Source organism: Dermacentor andersoni, chromosome 4 (genome assembly GCF_023375885.2).
Source record: "Dermacentor andersoni chromosome 4, qqDerAnde1_hic_scaffold, whole genome shotgun sequence".
Classification (NCBI taxonomy): Eukaryota; Metazoa; Arthropoda; class Arachnida; order Ixodida; family Ixodidae; genus Dermacentor; species Dermacentor andersoni.
The window spans coordinates 126,316,207-126,338,914 of NC_092817.1; the positions used below are offsets into that span (position 1 = coordinate 126,316,207).

Here is a 22,708-nt window from a genome sequence, read left to right on the forward strand (position 1 = left end):
TCAATCACTTCAATGTATGACCCGTTAAGTGCCGGATAAACTGGAATGAAGGTCGAATGGGTATGTAGGTCGACCCCTTACCTTGATGCGAAAAAAAAAAAAACGAGAAAGAGAGAACAAAAAAATATATATATGGCTGAAATGCATTTATTTTCACGACGACGCTGCACAGTTTCAGAGAACTGACTGCTCTGTCACTGGTAGCGAGCATGCACGAAGCTGCACGCACAAAGTCCGCAAGTGCGTCCACAAGCTGTGTATGCACTGCACGACACCTATGAAATAACGTTTTACGTGGTTCGCATGCCAACAGTTTTTCTATTTTTGCCGGCCAACAGTGCCTGATTTTTTTCAGAAACTGCAAACTGGAGCTGAGCAGTCGTGTTGCCGTTCACTTTGGTGAAGTCCACAACCTTTAACCCTGCTAAAAAGATGTCTCTGCTTGTCGCTGCTGTGCACTTACCAGACAAAAACAATCACAAATGAGGTAGATCGAAAACATGTGCACACACGAAGAAACAGTGACAAGAAAAAGGAAAGCAACCACATTTGGATAGCAATATGGTTTTAGCTATGTGTTTGTCAACATGCATGCCATAGGATGCCTGACTACAACTCACATTCTGATAAAGAAGACTATATAAGACAAGGGGTGACTTTAGCCTTTTTAGTCTTTTCAATATCTTGACTTATATTCCGATTTATACGGTACGCAGGTTTCTTTTCAAATGGCTAGACAGCTGATGAGGCCAGCTCACCTAATGGGTTTACATAATGGGTTTGCCATTAACTAGCTGCAAACATTCACTGCAAGCAATTTAGGGTACACACGAGCATTACATGCACAGAGGCATTTCATTTTGCTTGCTAAACAGTCCCTACCTGCTGGTGTCCATTTTGGTGAACCAGTACTTGTACAGCGTGGCACGAATGTATGTGGGAGGCTGGCGGGTGAAGGGGTACCGCTCCAAGTTCATCAAGCGCAGCGCTGCACGAGGAGCACAAGAAGCAGAACAAAACTTAGGCTATTGTTTGCACAGAACCAATCTCGGTGCTTATCCACTACGTGCACTGTTATTATGATCATTAACCCCTAGCAATAGTATCCAGATACAGGGTGTTTCTGCAACTAACATTTTAAGTTATTAAGAATAGAGGATAAGAACAGTTTTGGCCAGCCAAAATCTATAGCAGGTGGACATCAGTAACCGCTTGATAATTGCAAATAAGTTCCTTAATCAACTAAGCTTCACTAAGTTATTTTCAATTAGTAATGGTTTTGGTTTAAAGATAGCTGCCTCCAAAATCAATGGCAACATATGCTGCCGTTATGCATAGTTTTGCCTCGCAGTGCTAAGGAAGGCCTCATGGCAAAATGGTACGATGAGCACTCATGCACTTTGCCAGATACCTTTAAACTGACATTGGTCTTAGGATTCCAACTGAGTTAACTTGTCTCAAGCACAGAAAATCAGTGAGTGCAAAATGCGTGGTAAATAAGTGATTCTAAAGCTAAATAGTTAATTTTTGTAATTATAGACATCAGTAATCATAAGACAGTTTCTAATGCATCCCACCCTTAAGAACTTGTCCACACCATGATCACGTCATATCCCAATTTTTAATAAGTTAGACACTCTTGATACTGAAAGAACTGGTATAATGGCTAACTTAAGTTCTTCCATGTGTAATCTCATAGTTCAAAACATACAAAGAAATTTATGTACAGTAGAGCTTCATTAATGCAATCTGTAAAAAGAAAAGAACGAAAGAAAAAAAGAAAAGAAAGTGAAAGAAAAAAACATACTAGATGGGCAAATGTATGATCTGAAGTCACTCGAAAATTCGACAGACTCAAGTGTAGTTGACATCTATGTAATGCAAAGCGTTGTGCAAACTGTTGCAGCATGAGACCCCAACACGAGCCCATCTGACGGGGCCTAAGCGGATGGAGACACGTGTTGTCATTTTTGCGGCTTCGGCAGGTATACGTTTGCTCTCGTCGAATTCGGCCTGGATCAGCAGCTTCTTCGGGCAGAGCCTTTCGGTGGAAAGTTTCGATGTGCTCACTCAGCGAGAATTGCTGCAGCATGAGATGTTGATGCACGTAGAGCTCGTGTGGCCCGTACGGCCCCAGTGACCTGACACACGCGTTGTCGTTTCAAGATGGTGATGGGAAACAGAAACGAAATTGACCTGGTGGGCAACACCAAAATATGATGTCGTGATGCCGCCAGAGTGAAACATGATGCTCACTTCGACCCGCCTGCAGCAGGGTATGGCAGCGCATTTGAGTTATCACCTATTAAAAGTGTGCAGTATACTTCCTACACCTACACATGTGTTGTGAAAAAGATAGGTGAAGATAATTATAACAATTAGTTGGAGGCAATAGCTATGAATGGTGCTGTGTGACGACCCGCAAGGTGGTATACTGACATTGGAATAGAAAACTGAATTCGTGGCGGCATTTTCATGCTACACAGGCAGGCACGTATAGCGGGGAAGCTGCCATTGCGGGCTCCTACAGCTCATTACGTGTGCCTCGCACCTTTTCTTATTTACACGGGATCTAGTGGATGAAAACGTAACATATGATCACAGTTTGATGAGCAAAACAAGAACAAGGTGAAAGCAGGAGCCAACGTTTCGACAAGTGGACCTGTCTTGCCCGTGTTTTCCCTGGATCACAGTTTGGTAACTCACTGAATGTTAGTGCCAAAAAATCGTGCTTTTCTGGAACATATTACCCGGTTAAAAAGAAGCGTAAATGTATTACGTCATTTTTGGCATTCCCAATTGCGAACGCTGGCACCCGGATATTGTATGAAACGGGATCGTTTTAAAGAGGTTCTACTGTGTTGCACTGTTTCAAAAAGCACTACCACAATGCACCTTTTCTCAAATGTTTATCACTGACATATCGTTCATGTAATGGCATGTTTGTCAAGAGAGTTCTTTGTGAAACGTGCACTTTCCCATGAATACAAAAAGAAATGAAGGGTAGGGTGAAGGTGGGGGCATACCTGATGCATCATTGTTGAGCAAACGGTAAACCAGGCTCAGCAACCAAGGGTTTTGCCTGTAGTCACCCAGTGCAGCAAACCACATCTGCCAGTCAAGCCTAGGCTGGTGTGGGACTGCAGATACAGAAACAATGGTTAGCATCCATGCAGAACATTGCAGGGGCTTGACAAAGAAAGACGTACACCGACCAAGTAAAACTTATTAAAAGACGTTTTTCACCCCATTTTGAACTTTGTGAACATTGTGAACTTTTTTCGCCCCACTGTAAACAAGGCTTCCGTATGGAAGCTGAAACGTCTTGTTTTTTTAATAAGTTTTACTTGGTCGGTGTACGCCTTTCTTTGTCATGTCTCATCCTGACCAAACGGGCTTCCGTCGAACTCTCGATTATTGCAGGGGCTGTTTTAATGCAAATAGCAAACAGAATTTAGGAGATACTGATCTGCCAATGCACACAACTACTCTTGATACCTTTCTTTATACAAACACACAATGAACCATTGTGCTACAGTTAGATCAAGTGTCTCATTGTGGAGCTCACTTTGAAGGCTGCAATTTTGACTAATGATGACTACTGGTTGGGCGAGGTATTTGAGGACATAGTGGCGACTTCAGAGTAAGGAACGATATTTTAGACAAGGTTCAATATATTTGTCCCGATTTTTTTTACGTTGTTCCCTTTACTACTGTTTTCTAAGAATGTTGTATAATATTATCTTCAGCTTCAAGTATTGACTGATTCGGCTTTGATAATGACTGCATGCTTGGATCACATAGTGCGTGCTGATGCTGGGCAGTGCTTCCACAATATCAGCCTCTAGAGAGCTTTTAAAAGCATTGCATAGCTACTTGTTAAGCTTCCCCCTCAGTGACCCCCCCCCCATACGTATCAGCGTAGCAGGTTTAAATATTGGGAATTGGGAAGCCACATTGAGCATGACATGGCTGCAGAAATTCAGACAGGTAATCTTGGGTCGTGCAGGCCCTGTTGAAGCTGGCAAATCCAGTACTTTAATGTGGCAATTAATGAAACTGTGCACAGAACGCTTGACTATATTGACTGTGCAACCTGAAGCTGTTTGACAATGACCATAACTGGTTTTTTGGGGTTTTGACTCGTGGTAACCTCCACTGGCTGGTGAGACACAACTGCCAGAATGGCCTCTAATCACTGGCAACGCTTATTTCTCTTTGTCATAGATGATAATTTGTCATGAACTCTTGCCTCAACCCGAAAACAAAGCATTTCGAGACATTCAAGGTGGCGATCTCGCAGTCGCTGTGCTTAGCATGTAAGGTGACCGGGAGAGTGTACAGCTTTGTCTTCTATGTCATAAACTGGAAGCTGCTACCCAGTAATAAATGTTAATAAATAAATAATAAATAAATAGATGGGCAGCACAGGGGTTGCTGAAGATGAAGTTGAGTGCCTAGACAGTCAGAAAGAGAATGTTAATGCCTATGACAATTTGAAGCCGCGTCCCCAAATACCTTGTGCACCCGGTATTGCCCAAATGAAGTGCATCAGGTCAATAGTGCAGGCAAGGCACCAGAGCAATCACACAAACATCTTCCACCTAATAACTGCAGCTGCTGTGCATAGTAAACATCCGCTAAGCCATCAATTAGCAGGCGTGTTGCATTGAAAATAAGTTTGCTTAAGGGAAGCTGTAGCACTTTGTGAACACCATAAGAAAATGTTTGTGATCTGCAGACAATGCTGCCACAAATATGTGAGCCAAATATTATCGCAGCAGGTAGCTCCCAATTTCACATAATAGACCTCTTGCTCTCTTCTGTGGCTTTTGAGGCCCCCTCTATCATGCCCTACCCATGACGTCATAGACCAGTGCAAAAGCCCACAGACGCCAGCTATTGGATAGACTGTTCGTGATCATGAGCTACTTCCCTCATTTGTGCATGGATGCCTCTACAATTTTCTGGTAAATGAGGAAGTGGTGGTTGAAGCATCCTGCCAATCCTGCCATTTGCCGTTTTGTCACTCTCTGGCACCTCTTTGAGACACCAGCCTTGAAGGGTTACCATAAGTGCATCACGGAAAGAAGTAGTAAGAAGGAAGCAATAGGCAGGGCATTGTTATCAGCACCGCTCGAGCGGTGAGGAAATGTGGTGACAAGCAATAGGGATCGTAAACACTGTGCTCTTTTCTTGATATTTTTGTTACCATTAGGCACTTTCGAACAAACATTTTCAGGACTATTTTCACTGAGAGGCATCGCACTTAATCCAGGGTGTATGCGGTTTTAAAAAGGTGCTGAAGGGCACATTTAACAATTTAAAAATTATCGTAAACATTTTTTTTTCCAGCTACTTTCTTCTTTTTGAACGTTATCCCTGATGGAGCCACGACATATTCCCCACATCTGCAAAAATCACTTGATACACACTGATAATTGGTGGTGGGCGGTTCACGTCTCCAGGTTTGTACAGGAATGGCAGCTCCACCCATGGGCCATTTGGGTCGTCACTTCCTTCCAGGACAAGCTCTGGTCGCCCTCCAACACCTGTCATGCTGCGCAAGTTACATGAAAACGAAGCTCACAACAGGCCATTTCTTTTTGGTGACATGGTTCTCCACATACAGTTAAACCTCGATATAAAGAAGTAGGTAAAATTGGCAATTTGCTTTGTTATATCGAAATTTAGAAATTTGACCTTTTACGCAAGTAAGTACAGTTGCCGATCGATTTTTCTTACACAGAATTTTCCAAATTATCAGACAATCGAAAAAGGAAAATTTTAATGAGAAAACAATTCCTTTTTATGAATTTGGGAGTCGGCAACGAATGATACGGTCTCATGCGACATCGACGATATCTTCACACTGGCGGTATGAATTAAGTGAAGCCAGCCATGCTTTCACGTGCACTCTGCCCCCACGGCTGATAGCGTTGCCCGCAATGGGACGATGCTATCATGATGGGCAACACAGGAGTGGCATGATGCCACACCGTCTAGGCACGCCCACTCTTTGCACATGCGGCAGTTACCTCTAAGGTGGGGTGTGTGGCTGCGTGTGCGCTCAGCCGGGCTTACAGCCACGGCCAAAACGTGCGCCAGAAACTGAGTTGAGCACCAACTTGCTCCCCACTCCACCCTCACTGGCGCGCTTGATTACATTACCACAAGTTCGCTCACCTCCACTCTATTCCTTCACTCGCACAGGAAGGCGACACTCGTGAAGCCATTATCTTTCATGTCTCACCCTCGCACTCTTTCAATGCACCTAAAGCACACAGTGCGGGAGCTGTGATAGGATTTTATCACAGTTGGACTTTATATGGAACATGATGCAGCTCCACTTCGGAGATCGCTCTTGTCATGAGGCGTGTGATTTGAGAGGTGCATTTGCGAACAGCCGCTTGTAATTTAACCCTTTGACCATCTGTATCCACGGAAGTTTCTGTTTATTGTCTCGGTATTAGTTTGCGGCGGCAATGAAATTTCGTTATATTGAAAGCGCATACAAGCACATTTCGTTATATTGAGGTTTTAAATATATGGTGTTGAATGGACAGGAGGCTAAGAAAAGTTAAATACTTCATTATATCGAGAATTTTGTTATATTGAGGTTTAACTGTATGGTCTTCTATATAAGCTTACATCATATACGATTTTAGCTCTTCTAATACAACCCATGAAAAATTCTGAATCGGACACCAGTTAAGGTACTGTAGGTAGCAAATTAGATTCTGAGTGCGAAACTGAGTGCATGCCAGGGTTTTCATGTGAGACAAGCGGATGAGTATTGTGGTGAAGCTGCCGCGGTGGGTAGCTATATACAGTTTTCGATCGCGCGTGCCTCATCCAATTTCTTGTTTACATGGGCTCTAACGGCCAGAAAACATATCACGCAATCGCAGTTTGGTGACGTGACAATTGTTGGTGTTAAAAAATCATGTTTTCTGGGGACGTATGAACCAGTAAAAAATGAGTGTATCTCTATTGGGCCATTTTGTGTGTTCTCGATAGTGAACGTTGGCACCGGGAAAATGTATGTAACGGGAACGTATCAACGAGGTTCTACTGTAGTTGGTTGAATTCTGGTGCATTAAAACCTCGATATAAAGAACTTCAATGTAATGAAATTCTCGGTATAACGAAGTATTTAACTTCTCATAATCTCTTGTCCACAGAACACCACATATTTAGAACCTCAATATAACGAAGTGTGTTTGTATGCGATTTCAATACAACGAAATTTCACTTCTGCTGCAAAGGAATGCCAAGACAAATGGAAACTTCCGCGGACACCAGATGGTCAAATGACTGAATTACAAGCGGCTGCTTGCAAACGCACCTCTCGAATTGTGCTTGGCGTGACAAGAGCGACCGCCAAAGTGGAGCCGCATCATGTTCCGTACAAGTCCAAGTGCAATAAGATCCTATCGCGCCCCACGCACTGTATACTTTAGGTGTGAGTGATAGTGTGCGAGGGTGGGACAATAAAAACGGTGGCTTCACAAGTGCCGCCTTCCTGCATGAGCAAAGCGAAAGAAGGGAGGGGAGCGAGCTCATGGCAACACAATCAAGTGCGCATGAGGAGTGGGGGGTGGGGGGATAAGTTGGCATGCATCTCGGCCGTGGCTGCGAGTGGCTGTAAGTGTGGCTGAGCACATACGCAGATGCCTACCCTGCTTTAGAGGTAATCTGCCGCATGTGCAAAGAGTGGGCATGCTGAGACGGCGTGGCATCATGTAAGCTATATTCCAGCGCGTTTAGTATTGGAGGGTGTGACTCGGTGTGAGAGGCAGACGAAGCATTCGCTCCCTGCTGCCGGCACTTTTCATGATAGCGTCGTCTTAGTGTGGGCGATGCTATCAGCCACGGGGGCTTCACTTAATTTGTACGGGCGATGTGAAGATATTGTCGATGTGGCATGAAACTTTATCATTGTTGCCAATGCCCATATTCATCAAAATAAATTGTTTTCCGGTTCAAATTTGCTTTTTTCGATTGCCCGATAATTTGGAAAATTCTATGGCCCCTTTCCGCGTAAGAAAAATCAATCAGTGACTATACTTATTTGCACAAAAGGTCGAATTCCAATACAACGAAATTTTGATATAAGGAAGCAAATTGCTGATTTTACAGACTTCGTTATATCATGGTTTAACTGTATGCAGGAAGGGGAAAAATATCTGCAGAATTCTGTAATTCCTATGGTTCTCAATTCATTTACTGTAGCAGCAGCAGGTTCTCACACTGAGCATGGCTCCATTCTTGGAAACTTAGTTGCAAGGCACACAATGGGTGTGTTTCAATTCTGGACAGCATTTGAAACAGTCTATGTTAACAGCTGTTTCAAGCCGAAGTAATGAAACACATCTGGAACCGTCTTGAAGATATCTCTGCGACATGACGCCACCTTGTGTCAGCAGGGAAAAGCTAAGAAAAGCACATATTATAGCCATATTTTAACACTTTGCATTTGAGAAACCTATGAAAACATAGCTCTGACTAAGCGTGTACGAAAACGTGATTATGTTTTACTATGAGCAGATGACGTTCCCGTTGACCTTCTGAGCCCTCCATTGCTATCTCGACTTTACAAGCCCTTTCTAAGTCAACTTTCCAAGCCCGTCAGATGCCACCTTGTTCGAACAGCAAATTAGCCTGCCCGTAGATGTCTCTCTTGCCAGCATCATCAGAAATGAAATTAAACAAAGTTGCCACTGTCCACTTAGCTGTCTATTGAGCTATCTGCGGCAAGTATTAGAGTGCAGCCAATGTTGTCTTTGTCTATTACAGTATTACAGTCGAGTCCCAGCACAACGAAGTCCACTTCAACGAAATTTTCGCCACAACAAAGATTTTTTTCATTCCCCATCAATGTCTCATAGAACATAATTCACCGAAATTTCCTACAAAATGGACTACTCCGTGGACTCATTTTCACTACAATGAAGTTTTTACGGAGCAGACATGAGAAAAATTATTTAAACTGCAGCTTATCGAAACCCCTAAAACTGTTTTATCATGCCTTGACCAACCATTGACCTTGATAGCATAAAAAGATACACAAACTGGAGCTGCTCAGGCTACGACACAACATAAACAAAACAGAGAGCCGCCATGCCGCGTTGGTGATGGCGATATAACGCACTCTTATGGAGGAGCATATGAGATCTGAGGAAATGTTTTGGGTCATATTGGTTAGGAAAATGGTGCGCATAAAATAACATACACGCAATAATTTTGATTTTATAGTATTTTTAATTATTCATCTTCTACAAAGTTTTGTAAAAATGGCTCCTGTGTACAACACCAATTACTAAACGAAGTAGTGTTTGCGAGGTCACCTCCCGGTAGGGTGTGACGAGAATTTCGGGTGGTGCACGCTTGACAATTAATGATTGCACGCCATTTGGTCATTGTCCCTCAAAGCTGTTGGATCGTCAGCTGAGGCATGTCGCAGCTGACAGAGAAACTCAAGTTTTTGTCACTAGAAGGGAAGGCTCGAGTTATCGCCCAGGCTGAAGCTGGAAAGAAAAAAAATCAGTCATCATGGAAGAACTTGGAATTCCGGTGAGCTTTCGACAATATATTGAAGAGCAAGGATGCTATAGCCAAAGCGCTAGCTACTGGGATGTCAGTGAAGCACAAGAAAGTGAATCAGCCAGTGCACGAGACCTTCGAAAAGGTAGTTGGACAGACTGTTAGTGTAGTCTGAGTAGTCGGTGCATATAGCTCCTTGATGCAGGGGCAGGTGCTTGATACCTAGAGGATGCGGCTGTGGTGGGCAGAAAAGTTTTGTTTTTCTTTGGTGATCAAGCGGGCCTACTGCGAGCGCCTTATTCAAAGGCTGCTTCTGAACATGCAGTTGGGCTGCGAAACCAAAGTGGACATCTTTATGGTGCTCCAAATGATTGCCGCTTCGTGGTGCGCAATGAGAAGTGCCATAATCTGCAAGTGCTTCCACCATGCTGGGTTCACTGTGCAGGCTGCCGAGACTTCGAACTCTGAGAACGAAGGTAGCGATGGAGATGGGTCGCCGTCTGATGACTAAGGCCAGCGTAGGTTGGATGAACAGATTCAAGTCATGCCACAGCCTCATCGGCAAAGTTTTGTGCCGTGAAGTCGCTTCGGCGGATAGTGACGGCATCACTGTGTGGATGTCAGCCAGCCTCGCAAGTGTCCTGAAAGACTACGCACTATTGGATATTTATAATGCTGATAAGACCGGGCTCTTCTACGAGATGCTGCCCACCAGGACCCTGGATTTTAAGAGACTACACTGCCACAGAGGCAAGCACAGTAAGAAGAGAATAACCGTGCTCCTGCGTGCTAATATGGACGGTTTGGACAAGCGGCCGCTTTTTATCATAGGAAAAAGTGCCAAACCACACTGCTTCAAAGGAAATCAGAGCCTCCCCATGAAGTACGTGGCTAACACTCGGGCAAGGATCACCCGAACTATTTTTGGAGAGTGGGTCGAAGCCTTTGATTGGGATATGGGCAGGCAAGGCCGAAAGGATTGTGTACTTTCAGACAATTGTTCCGTCCACATCATAGAGGATGCCGAGCTGGAAAACGCACAGCTAAAGTTCTTCCCACCGAACTGCACCTCTATCGTTCAAGCTCTCGACCAAGGGGTCATCCAGAGCATCAAGCGGGCCTACTGTGAGCGCCTTATTCAAAGGCTGCTTCTGAACATGCAGTTGGACTGCAAAACCAAAGTGGACCTCTTTATGGTGCCCCAAATGATTGCCGCTTTGTGGTGCGCATCGAGAAGCGCCATAATCTGTAAGTGCTTCCACCAAGCTGGGTTCACTGTGCAGGCTGCCGAGACTTCGAACTCTGAGAACGAAGGTAGTGATAGAGATGGGTCGCCGTCTGATGAAGTCGCAGCTGCATGAGCAGCCCTGCAGGAAAGTGGAGATGTGCCCGCCGACGTACTTCCCAGTGAGTGCATCCAAGCCGACTCGTGCTTGGTGGTGCGCGAAGAATTGACAGACCAAGAAATCCTGGATACCGTCCGGGAAGACTGTGTTTCATCGGATGAAGATGAAACAGTCGTGCAACGCGAGCCTGGACCACAGACTACCATGGCAGGCTATGGATGCATTCGATAGAATCAGGCATTGCATCGGGTCTGTGGGAGATACGGGGTTCTCCTCCGTGCTCTTGGGACAAAGGAACGACAACACAGTAGTGCAAACAGTCACAAGGGCATTTATTGCACCTTTCATGGATCAATGCCTGCTAGCCGAGTTCATATCCCCAAAACATGCCGATAGGCGCGCGACAAATCTAGAAGTCCGACTCACCGCGTCCTCGCGAGCGAATATGTTCGCTCCATGCTGGATCCCAACGCCTGGTCGTTCGCGTGTATAGTCACGCGAATCGTGGCGCGTTCCAAGGCGGCCACGCGAGGCGGTCTCGCAGATGCATCGGTCGCCGCGCGCTCGCGGGAGACGTCCTCCGCCGCGCGCCGACCCGCCGGGAAAGAGCGGCCCTGCACGCGCGGCAGGTCCGTGCGGCCTGGCGTCCCCAACCCAAGAGGCCAAGCGCCTTCCCTTTCGGCGCCCGAGTAACCCCGCCGCGACAGTCGCGCCATCTCTCGCACCGCGCTTGTACCACGCCGCGGGCGCCAGGCCACGCGAGCCGTGCGGGAAAACAGCATATCAGGGGATGCGCTATGCGGGAAAAACATCAGGGGACGCGCGAGAGTCGCGCATCCCCACAGGTCCCAGGATGACGATGAGGCAGTGGCTCTGCTGGCGGTCGCGTTGCGCCATTGCTTGGCAAGAAGTGCAAACACGCTAAGTTGACCGAGTTTTCGAATAAAAGCTTGCTTTTTGTGTCAGCGAAGTGCCGTGTCACCTATGTATTTAATAATATCACGACAACAAAATTTTTCGCGCGCCCCATAAATTTTGTTGTAGCGGGATTCAACTGTAGCTACTCTGGCCTCTGAGATAGACTGACAGATGCCACCACTCCAGTCTCTACACAAATTGCACAACAGAACCGCACACACATTGCCAAGTGTGAATATTATGCAGTAGCTCAGTAGTCAGTGCATATAGCTCCTTGATGCAGGGGCAGGTGTTTGATACCTAAAGGATGTGGCCGTGGTGGGCAGAAAAGTTTTGTTTTTCTTTGGTGATGTATTGTACAGATGAAACCGAGGGTGAAAACTGCATTTTGGTAGGCTAGTTGGTTCATATCCAGAGAAACGATTAACGAGTCTGAAAAGAAGACTTCTATATCGCTCAGAAAGGAGAGGATTGTGCGAGCCCGAAGACGGTGTGTTCGTGTGGCAAATAAACACAATATTTGTGTAATTTTATCTAGGTAAAGTTATGTTTTTCATTGGCTGGCAATGTACAAAAACAGAGGCTAGTATTTTAAATTAGAACAGTTGGAAGTGAGTGTGTCTTGTCGATGTATTTCTAAGCTTGTCTTCATCTTCATATTGTGCCCATTCATCTTTTCTATGGGGATGAAGAGGAGCTTTACAACAACACAATAATGATAATAGCGATGTCATGACAATGGCATTATGGAGAGGACAGATGGACAAATTAAATCCAATTTTGAGCGTTCTAACTGCTGTCACAGTAAAAAAGAGGTTAAAGGTGTGCAGGAGGAACAAAAGGTCTAATAATTACATTCTGAAGAGCCCATATGAACTTGTCAGGTGGAACGGCTCAACCTTGTAATGCCAGCTCCGAATCGTGGGCCAGAGTTTTCTGTTGAAGCCAGGGTCCAGTTCCGAGAGTGGGACCAGAGAAATGCAGAAGACCCACACAGCTGCTGTTCCCATGAAAATAGTTCCCAACGTCGAGAAGATTTTACTCAGGACACTTCTTTCTTTCACAATTGACCTGAAGAAAGAACAGAAGGACACAGTGAAAGTACGAAATGTTCCAATCACTAAATTAACAAGAGAGAGCAATTAATGCTGAGAGAGCAACCACCAAATCAACTGTTGCTTCTGACGATCAAATTGCAGAGGACACTTCATACATCAAACACCAAACAGAAAGTGCTAGGTCAGTCATCCTAGGTTAACATGCTAGTTTGGCAAGTAGCTACAACTTCCCGATTTGATTGCTCCTGTCCTCAGTTCTAGGTAGCACCTTAGCTTTATGCCTTAGTTTATTTATATTTGTCAAGGTGGTAAAAGATCTTTTATTTGCCCAAATCCTGGTGGAAACTTTCTATCAAAGTGGATGACAAGGTGCAAGACACATAAGTCTGCCAGATTTTCTGATGAATACTTTGTTGTTTTCTCTCACGCACCTTAATTTTTTTTGTGTTCAAGGGAAAGAAGATAGCGGAAAACAATCAGGAGCTTCCAAGTGTGAGGATACAAAGTAAAAAGGAACTCACATTTTGAGAATATCAAGCCGGTACCGAAGCCATGACTGATTGAGAGGGTTTAGATCCCTTAAGCAACACAATGGCTATGAGAGCTGCCCTAGTGGAACAGCTTGGGATTAACTTTGACTACTTGAAGTTGTCCAACATGCACCCGAAGCACGATAATAGAGCCATTCTTTTGCTTTCTGTCCTCATTAGAATGCAGCAGCGGCGCCCAGAAATCGGACCCACCACAAACTCCTGCTCAGCAACAGAATGGCACGACCACCGAGCGAACTGTGCCAAACAGATCCGAATACCCACAGTGTGGCACTAAGTATAAACTGTTGGATTGGCTTTTGATTCAACCTGCACAATGTTTTCGCTATAATAATGGTTATGGCATCTTTTCTAGTGCTTAACGAAAGAAACTTGGGACAAAAGTAATGGAAGTCAAGACAAACACACAAGTGCTTGTTGCTCGCCTCTTTGTTATATGATTGCTTTGTCGTGTACAGGCATAAAGATGAAATGACCAGATTAACAATCTAATCTGCAACAATAGATAAGCTAGGCCAAGAGTGTGCTATCACTCCTTTGCTAGGAAAGTGTGGTCCCTTCTTGCAGCTCTGTGCATGCTTGGTATATGTCTTGGCTATATAGTTGAACCTGTTTATAATGATCTCGACAGTTGCGCGAAAAGTGGCCGTTCTATCAGTAGTTCGTCATATGTGAACTCGGCCTTCAAAACGCATCAAATACACAAAAATTAATGAGAGTAAAATTGACGTTGGCAGATACGATTCGACACCACTTTGCCTTTCAGTATCTTCATTTTTGTTTGCTGCACTTTTGCACCTCTAGCGGCAAGTTTCCGTTAAAGATGTCATCTAAAGGTGAAAAACTGTGTTGTAGCTCTTTTAAAACGGTGCATGGCAATCCCTTGCCCTTTTGAAACTACAAGTGCACTCGTCGTTTCCCTTCGAGGGCTTGTGACATATTTTACTATCAGCAGGAGATGAGTAGATTCTGCATAGTATATATAAGGATTCTAGTTGGCTGGAAGCGTAAACTACTGCAGCATGCTAGTATTTATCAAGGGTCTTGCCGTTATGGCTGCAGCATCAGCCACATGCGTGCCGACAACCGTAAAACTATGTTTTTCGTTGCCACTTCAACCTAAAATGTACTAAGTCTGAAAAATAGAATGTCATAGCATATAATTATCCACAACAATGTAAACGAAGCGCCAAGGAACCATGATCTCTCCATAACAGCGTTAACCACTGGCTCTTTGCAACTTTGTGAGGCAGCAATGGGTCGTGATGCATTCATACTGACTTGGGCCCTGTGAATATCCACAATGAGATAGCAACACACGAGCAGCCACTGGTCCAAATTGCCCTAAAAGGCATAGTGCACATGGTGCCGCATGGAGAACTGCACGAGAACGAGAGCGTCGCTGCTGTAGCCTCCCGAGATTGCAAGCAGTGCCGCAAGCCGTGGCCTCAGAGATGGATCTTATCTCGGAGGCCATGGCTCGGAAGCCACCGTACTGCCTCGCTCTGAGGCACACTGGAGATATGTCCTGAAAGCATGGTTACCTTAGCATGGTTGAAAGAAGCGACTCGCAGCTTCAGAAATCCGTGTGCAGCTCATCTGGCTGGTCGTATGTTTGTTGCTGTTGGACTGGAGTGGGAGGTGCACTGCCGTGCATCCAGTTCAGTAGCACTTTCGTGCTTCGGATCTTTGCGTGCGTCCTCCTTTTACTGATACTGGGTTTTAAGTGTTCGTTGTATCAGCGCAGCACTTTTGAAAAAGTTCGTTATATCTGGATGCAGTTTTAATAGATAGGCTCGGCAAATTGTAAATGCAGTGAAATGTGGTCATTATAACCAATAATTTGTTATACATATCTGGGATTGTTAAAAGTGGTTTTGATTATATTATTAACATGTGATGTGGCTTCTAATAAAAAATTATTGAACGTAAAAAGAAAAGTGCTTCTGTGTTTCTCGACTTCTGTTCATTTTGAGCCAAGTTCCTGCCCTAACTACTAGAAAAGATGCTGCACCAACAAGGCCAAAACTAACAAAACAAGGCCAACACTGCACAAAACTAAATTAACTTATTACCTGTACAGAGCCATCAAAATGTGATAAGCCAGAGATGCACCTCCGACCCACACCATAAGAGGCACTGCGGTGCGAAGGAACTGGTTAAGCTTTTCTTTGTTGAAGGCTGCAAATGAAGGACAAGGTGCACTACAGATTAGAATCTGCAACATGATCATGAAAGAACACATTTGCTAAGTAGCAAAGAGTTCAAACAGCATCCACAGCTAGGAACCTCAAAACCTCTGAGCAAATATTTGGGAATGAATATGCATGTTTAACAATTTAGAACACTGCCTAGCTATGCAATGGGACTCCGACTATGCAACCAATACTAGACTGCACAAATGGGTGTACTTATTTAAGTCACATAATGCAAAGTGCTTCTTGGGCTTTCTGCATGGCTTGCTAAATCTAATGTCGAAGACTATTTTAAAAGGTGTCCCTGAGACTTTTGGTTTGGGACCTTGTTGCTCCATGTTTTACTGGTATAAGCCATTTAGAGGGATAAGTGGTGTGCAAAATATGGCGAACATGGCACGTTTCTGGCTCCTGCAATCGCTTCCGGCATCTTTAGCATACAAAAAAGCAGGGCCTTCGAGATTGGCTTCCATTACTCTGAGGAAGCCATCAATGGTAGGAAGAGGAGAAATGGGTGGGGTGGGGAATTGAATATCACCTGTTGCTCAGTCTCATTGTAACAACAAAACGCTGTTTTTAAAATTGGCTATGTACACTTCCTGCGAGAGTAGGCCCACCAAAGAATGCTGCGTGTCACTGAATAAGTGCACATAATAACCCATGCATCTATAACAAGTATAGTTACTACAGTCTTGCAAAAATCTGATTGCAATGAATGTACTATATGTGACACATGGGCACAGAAATTACCCATGACTGATGAACATGAGAAGCCTCTGGCTAGAGGCTTCCTTGTTTGACTGCTTCCAAGTCTCCATCTCCCTGTGAACCCTATGTCTTGTAAGGATTTTGGCGAAGAGTTATGCAGAATTTATTAAACAGGCAGTTGCGTCACCTCGTGTATTGAGGAAAGCAGTATGGCATACTTTCATGTAACAATATGGTATACCTGGACTATCGTATGTGTGTACGCAGAAGCCCAGACACCCTATATTCATTAAATGTTGCCACAGTCTCCACATGGTGCCATTAAAGCATTTGTTAGTGCCAGTATTCATCGTTTGCACCAACAGTATAAAGAAACATGTGGCTTTCCTCCTCAGTTCACAGCTAAGAAATCATGCAAATGCTAGTTAACATTGGATGCCACAAAACAAAGCTGTTGCTGCTTGTGGAGTGCTCACAAAGTTTTATTTACCAGATGTGCATACTCACGCACCCAAACACACACATACACACACTCAAGTGAGGCTATGGCTGTTGCTAGTTTGCCTCCCTGCAGGTTACAAGGGTGGGTCTAACTTTCTTTTCCTTTTTTTTTTCTTTAGCAGTGGTGGGAATGGCCAAGAGCGTCCTGGAGCAGGCTTTGTAGCAGAAAAAAATTACGAATTAGAGCAGATTTTTTAGCAGCCAACAATAACGATTCTGAGTGGTTATCAGCTGGACACTATTCATGCCTGTCAAAAATGGTTCCAGAGTACTGGCGCTCATCAAAGTGAATATTCTCGTGGAAGATAATTTGTTCATGCGACTGCTCACTAACAGATAATAACCACCACGCGGCAGCACTGAAACACCTTACATGCTCAAAACAGAAAATACCTTGCATCTACAGCAGTAAAACAAGCCACACAAAGGCACAAAACCTTGCAGCAACACGTTGATGTGGTACGCAGGACAGCAGTTTGAGCAATATTATTTTAGCCCTAAAGTTGTCTAGGCAGTGAAATAGCCTAGCCACAAATCCCCTGTGTAACGTGCAAACACGGATAATGCAATACAGCAAGGTATACATGCAAGGCGATAAGCCTCAGTTCACCAAGTGCCATGACACAGCCGCCGTGCTGAATGCGTGACGTACGCGTCGCTGGTAACACCTCTCCCACCAAGGCCACGCCATTGGTATGAATTATGTATGCGGAACACGCTAACAACGGAACGAGCTTAGCGCGCACAAATGAGCCCGACAGAACTTCATCCATGCACAACTCACAAATATGGCTCATTCAGTTTTCTAACGGCAGACAATGAAAATGTGTGAGCATGCACTGGATTGGATTAGCACAGTGACTCTTTAGCTCATTTAGCTTTATGAATGGCATGAGATGCAACAGCACTTAGCATAGGGAGGTGGCGACCGCTACATGGCTTTGACCACAACTCCTTTTTGCCGTGGCTTTCTTGTTTGAGCGGCGCAGCTTGTCCTGAAGCAGCATTGGAGCAGTTCTCATTTGTAGCAAGGATGTAGCAGCTTTAACAGAATGTAGCAGGTTGTAGCAAGTGTAGCAGAATTCCCACCACTGCTTTAAGTTACATTAACATTGTATTTTTTTTTTTACTTATTCAAGGACTAGATGTTTTGTCAAAGAAATTTAGTACACAAAAACAGTGCTATAAGTAGGCACGTACCCAGGATTTCTTTAGGGGGGGGGGGGGGGGGGGGGTACCCCTGTGAGATACACCTCTCCTTTACTTGGCAAACAAGAAACCACATCAAATGGACTCGTGCAGGAAGAACACTGCCAAGAACAAGTAAGCAAGCGAAAGTGTAAAATAAGGATTTCTAGTAGCGTTTTTTGAATTAGCTTTGGAAGAATTATTGAGAAATATATATTTGCGGAACAATCGCCGTTCTTTTGAATCCCTTGTTTACTGCTCTACCAAGTTAAGTACCAAAACTGACTCGCACTGTTATTTGAGAAGTTGAGTAACAATGCGTGGTTGCCAGTCCTGTACAACCGCGTAGAGTGCAGGACGTTGTGGTTCTAGACATACTGTACCCACCGCGGAAGGTTAGAAAAACACACACATATTAGCACAGCAGAGAAGTGGCTGCATCAGGCGGCTCGACTGATAACTGCAGAAACGTCATTCAAAACACACAGAATTGTTCTGCACTTCCAGCCGCATTTTCTCTAGTTCCTTCTTAAATAAAAAAGATGTTGAATCCATGAATATTTTTGCAAGCAACGGTTAAATTTGTTAACTTTCGCTTTTCCTTCCTGTTTGACTGCTGCCTTGGATCTCTCCCTTAGTAGACTGCTTAATTTCTCAACTCCTTGCGACTCTTGTTTCTAGTTGCCAATTTTGCACGCGAAGTGCTGTGCAATTTGGGAAATACCAGATGAGGTAACGAGTGACAGTCATGTTGCTTATGGGTTTAAGGATTATTGCAGGGTCTGATGATGGACACTGTTTTGCATTATTTTATTTTGCACTTTATTTAACCCATATCGCGGGTATATGGTTCCGAGGATCTGCCAGCGTCGTGGTGAGCCATTTCTTAAGGAAATAATGAAGCAAAAGGAAAAGTTAAATGCAACTGGCATTTTCTCCGGCTGCAAGTCTTTCCACGAGAATACAGACAGCTCACTACGAGCCGAATCCCTTTCCTGGTCCCTGGATCAGTCTAAACAAAGAAGATTGAAGTAACAGCGATTTGCATGATTGTTCCAATAGATGGTGACATCGAATGCATCTCGGGTTAATTGCGCGGGCACCGAATCGATGAGAAAATTCGCCTTCACACTCCAGGAGATGCCGATAACTACCGCCATCCAAAAGGAGAGAGAAAGGCTGCAAAATGTCAACCGCCAAGTAGCTGTCGAGTATCAAGATTGATTTGGCAGCGCTTTAGGTTTGTGTGTGAAGGGTGGTGGTGTGTGTGTGGGGGGGCGTTGGGGGGTATGTCACTTAATTTCGGTGGAGGTCCCCTCCCTGGGTACGTGCCTGGCATTAAGGGGTGTTTTTTTGTTTAGTGGCATAGTATCCATGACAGCGAACGTCAGAAACTGGGTGTGTGGAGTCTAAAAAGTGCCCTTGGGATAAAGGAACCACAACACGGTAGTGTGAATAATCAAAAGGGTTTTTGTTGAGGCTTTCACAGTCGAACCTCGATATATCGAACAGCGCGGTGATCACAAAATAGTTCGATATAGCCGGAATTCGATATATAAAATCACGTAGAAAACGCGTCAAAAACTAGCGCAAATCAATCAATGAACCAATCGTGGCGCAATAGATACTCACATGAAGCTTCAAACAAAGTATTTATTTTGTTCGCTGAAAGTACTGAAGCAGCGTAGCCTGCTTTATATTGGCAACCGCGTGCTTGACCACGGCGTCCTCAACATAGTCCAAACGGTCCACAAGGGACAGTCCAGTGCCTTCTATTGCGCCGCAGTAGCGGCGTACAACGGCCAAAGCAGCTACAGCCTCAGTTGCAGTCGGGAGCGGGGCAACATCAGCGCTTGCTGGATCAGCCTCGGCAGCGTCTTCGCTTGGCCGCTCAGCAGTCACTTCTGCCGCGATATCCACGTCTGTTAACTCCGCCACTGTTCCGGTGCTGTCGTCACCGCCAACGAAGTCCGCAATGCACATGATGTGTGGCTCAGCACCGACAAAGCACTCCAACTGGCTCCCCGGCCGCCTCGATCACGCGCGCACGGCGGGGGCAAGCCTCGCCGTGCGCGCGTGATTGAGGCGGCCGTGCTGGCTCCAAGCCGCCGCGTGTGTACGCCGCTACGTTCAAATGGCGCCCTCGGCGCAACCGATGTGGGCAGCTGCGTACGCAGCAGTCTGGTACGCCGATCGCGCCGCCGCTATTTTCGAGAGTGTTGCGGGAAAGCTCGCCTCCTGTCAACAGAGCGCACTTGGTCTGGGGCGGCGGACTTCGATATATCCATTTTACATCCGGCCCCGTTCGAAATAAAGAATTAAAAATGCATGCGATTTTCCATGTGATATAGAAATTGTTCGATATACGCAATAATTCGATAATCCGTGTTCGATATATCGAGGTTTGACTGTATACACCAATTCCAGATACTTGAATTGCAACCAACAAAACATGCCAATGGGCACTGAGGAATCGAGAAAGTCCCGACTCACAGCGACAGGATGTGGAGCGCATATGCTTGCCCCATGCCGGACACCAGTGCGTGATCGTACGTGTGTACAGTCAGCGAACCGTAGCGTGTTTGAACAATCGTATTCGCCCATCCTGGTGCCCTGCTCTGAAGCCTTTCGTGGTCCCATGGCGGGTGCATGATGCGTCCACACACGCCGCTGACTCCAAGCCCAAGAGAGGTAGCTTGCTCCTTTTTTGCCTGAGTATCCATGCTGTCAGGTGGCGCTAACATCAGAAGACTAGCGCCATCTCTCGTACTTCTGCGCAACTACCCAATAGCGACAGCGCACATGCAATGTGAGGAAGCCGGATTCCAAAAGAGGCGAGACCCATGCGGGGAAACGTCAGAGGACGTGAGAGAGTCGTGCATCCCCACGGGTGGTAAGCAATTAAATAACTAATCAACTCAAAGCCCAATGTCCTGCCCTTTCGCAGCTTTGCACATGCACCACACTAGCTGTAACACAAAAATGCAAATACAAAAATGTTATTCACAATATAAATCATGTAATTTATGACAAAAGCAAATATGCACCATAAAAAAACAATGTTAGAAAGAAAAAAAAAGAGCAAGAAACGAAAGAAAACAGAGACAGGCACACAGGCTAACTTATATTGTGCCTCTCTACGAGATTTTGAAGTGTGCTGAAATTCTGCCATGCATTAACAGTAGCTTGAAAACATTCTGGGCATTCTGGGGATATGTGACTCTCACGCGTCCCCTGATATGTTGTTTTCCCACATAGCTCCCGTCTCCTGTAATCCAGCTTAGCCGCGTGGCTTGGTGCCAGCGGCAGACGGTCTGGTTGAAGCGCATTGCGAGAGATGGCGCGATTGTGGCTCTGCTAACGCTACCTAACAGCGCAGAAAGGAGAAGGCTCTTCCTCTTTGGCTCGGGATCGGCAAGCGGCGCAGACGTTCTGCATGTGCGCCGATCCATGTTTCTGCGAGACCGTCTCGTGAGGCCTACCCTGGAACGGATCAACATGACCATTCGAACGTGCCATCATTCGCGTGTCCGTACACGTGAACAACCAGGCGTTGGTGTCCAGCATGGGGCGAACACATTCGCTCATTATCCGGTCGTGGTGAGTCGGACTTCCTCGATTTGTCGCGTGCCATCGGCATGTTTTGTGGATAACAACTCAGCTAGCAGGCATTAGTCAATGAAAGGTGCAATAAATGCCCTTGTGACTGCTTGCACTACTGTGTTGTCGTTCCTTTGTCCCAAGAGCACAGGTGAGAACCCCACAGCGTGCGATATGCGAATCTACCTACATGTACTCACCGACTTTTGATCTCACCGCCCAGCTGTCGTCAAGCTGCAGGTGGAACAACTTGATGGTTCCGTACACAAGACCACAGTACACCGCCAATGCAACAGTTCTGGCCAAAGGGCGGAAGTGGCCAGACTTGCCTGGAAGCACAGACAGCATTAACAATGGACGTAAAAAAGTCGCAATGAAATTAATAATGGTAATAATGGTAAGCTTGCTTATGCAGGGTTGTCAACAGTTAGGACTGACAGGCTGTCAGGATTCATTATACTGGAGAAGAGCAAACAGTGAGCACGAGCACTGCCCTCAAAGAAGAAGAAGACCCGTTAAGTTTAGGCCCTGTCCCTGCTCCACTAGAAAGTTTGAAGACTCTCATACTGTTCTAAGTTGGACAGTACCCAACCACCTTCCCTATACTTTCGTTTTTTGCCCATCTGGCTTTGTCCCCTTGATTAAATTTCTTCGTAACATGTCATCGTTTTATAGTTCCAAGAAAAAGCTGTTGCTTGGCCTGAAATTAGCTTGTCCAGCAGCCCTTTCATATAGTTCTACTGCTCTGGGTGTAAGCGACAGGGAAAGTTCTTCACGGCATTTTCAATTTCTCGAGCAAGACAAAGAATGCACACCAAATGTTACTTTCTACTATACTGTTAATTTTTTCTTTCCCGAAAATGTTTATTTAGTCATTCTTATCACTGCATATGTGTAATGGCTAACTCTTAATTTCAGAATTTCTAGATACCATATTTTCCGGTGTATAAGTCACATTTTCTTTATGGAATTTTTTGTCAGTACAACTTTAAAATGGTGTGGCTTATATACAGTCAAAATCGAATTAGATGCTATGGCCACGCCCTTTGCATTGAGTGGGCATCAAATGATGAACCACCGCGCATCACCTTCTGCCG

At 45.2% G+C, this 22,708-nt stretch overlaps 1 protein-coding gene across 1 annotated transcript in view; it reads right to left on the reverse strand.

Annotated features, from left to right (window-relative positions):
* LOC126537605 (lipase maturation factor 2-like) overlaps nucleotides 1-22,708 on the reverse strand; it is a 64,241-nt gene that overhangs the window by 11,762 nt on the left and 29,771 nt on the right. The window contains exons 8-13 of the mRNA XM_050184754.2: nucleotides 21,812-21,940; nucleotides 15,495-15,600; nucleotides 12,666-12,881; nucleotides 5,436-5,560; nucleotides 3,027-3,140; nucleotides 883-988 (exon numbers count right to left, since the gene is read on the reverse strand). Of these exons, the coding sequence (XP_050040711.1) occupies nucleotides 883-988; nucleotides 3,027-3,140; nucleotides 5,436-5,560; nucleotides 12,666-12,881; nucleotides 15,495-15,600; nucleotides 21,812-21,940 (796 nt within the window). The remainder of the gene's footprint in view (nucleotides 1-882; nucleotides 989-3,026; nucleotides 3,141-5,435; nucleotides 5,561-12,665; nucleotides 12,882-15,494; nucleotides 15,601-21,811; nucleotides 21,941-22,708) is intronic.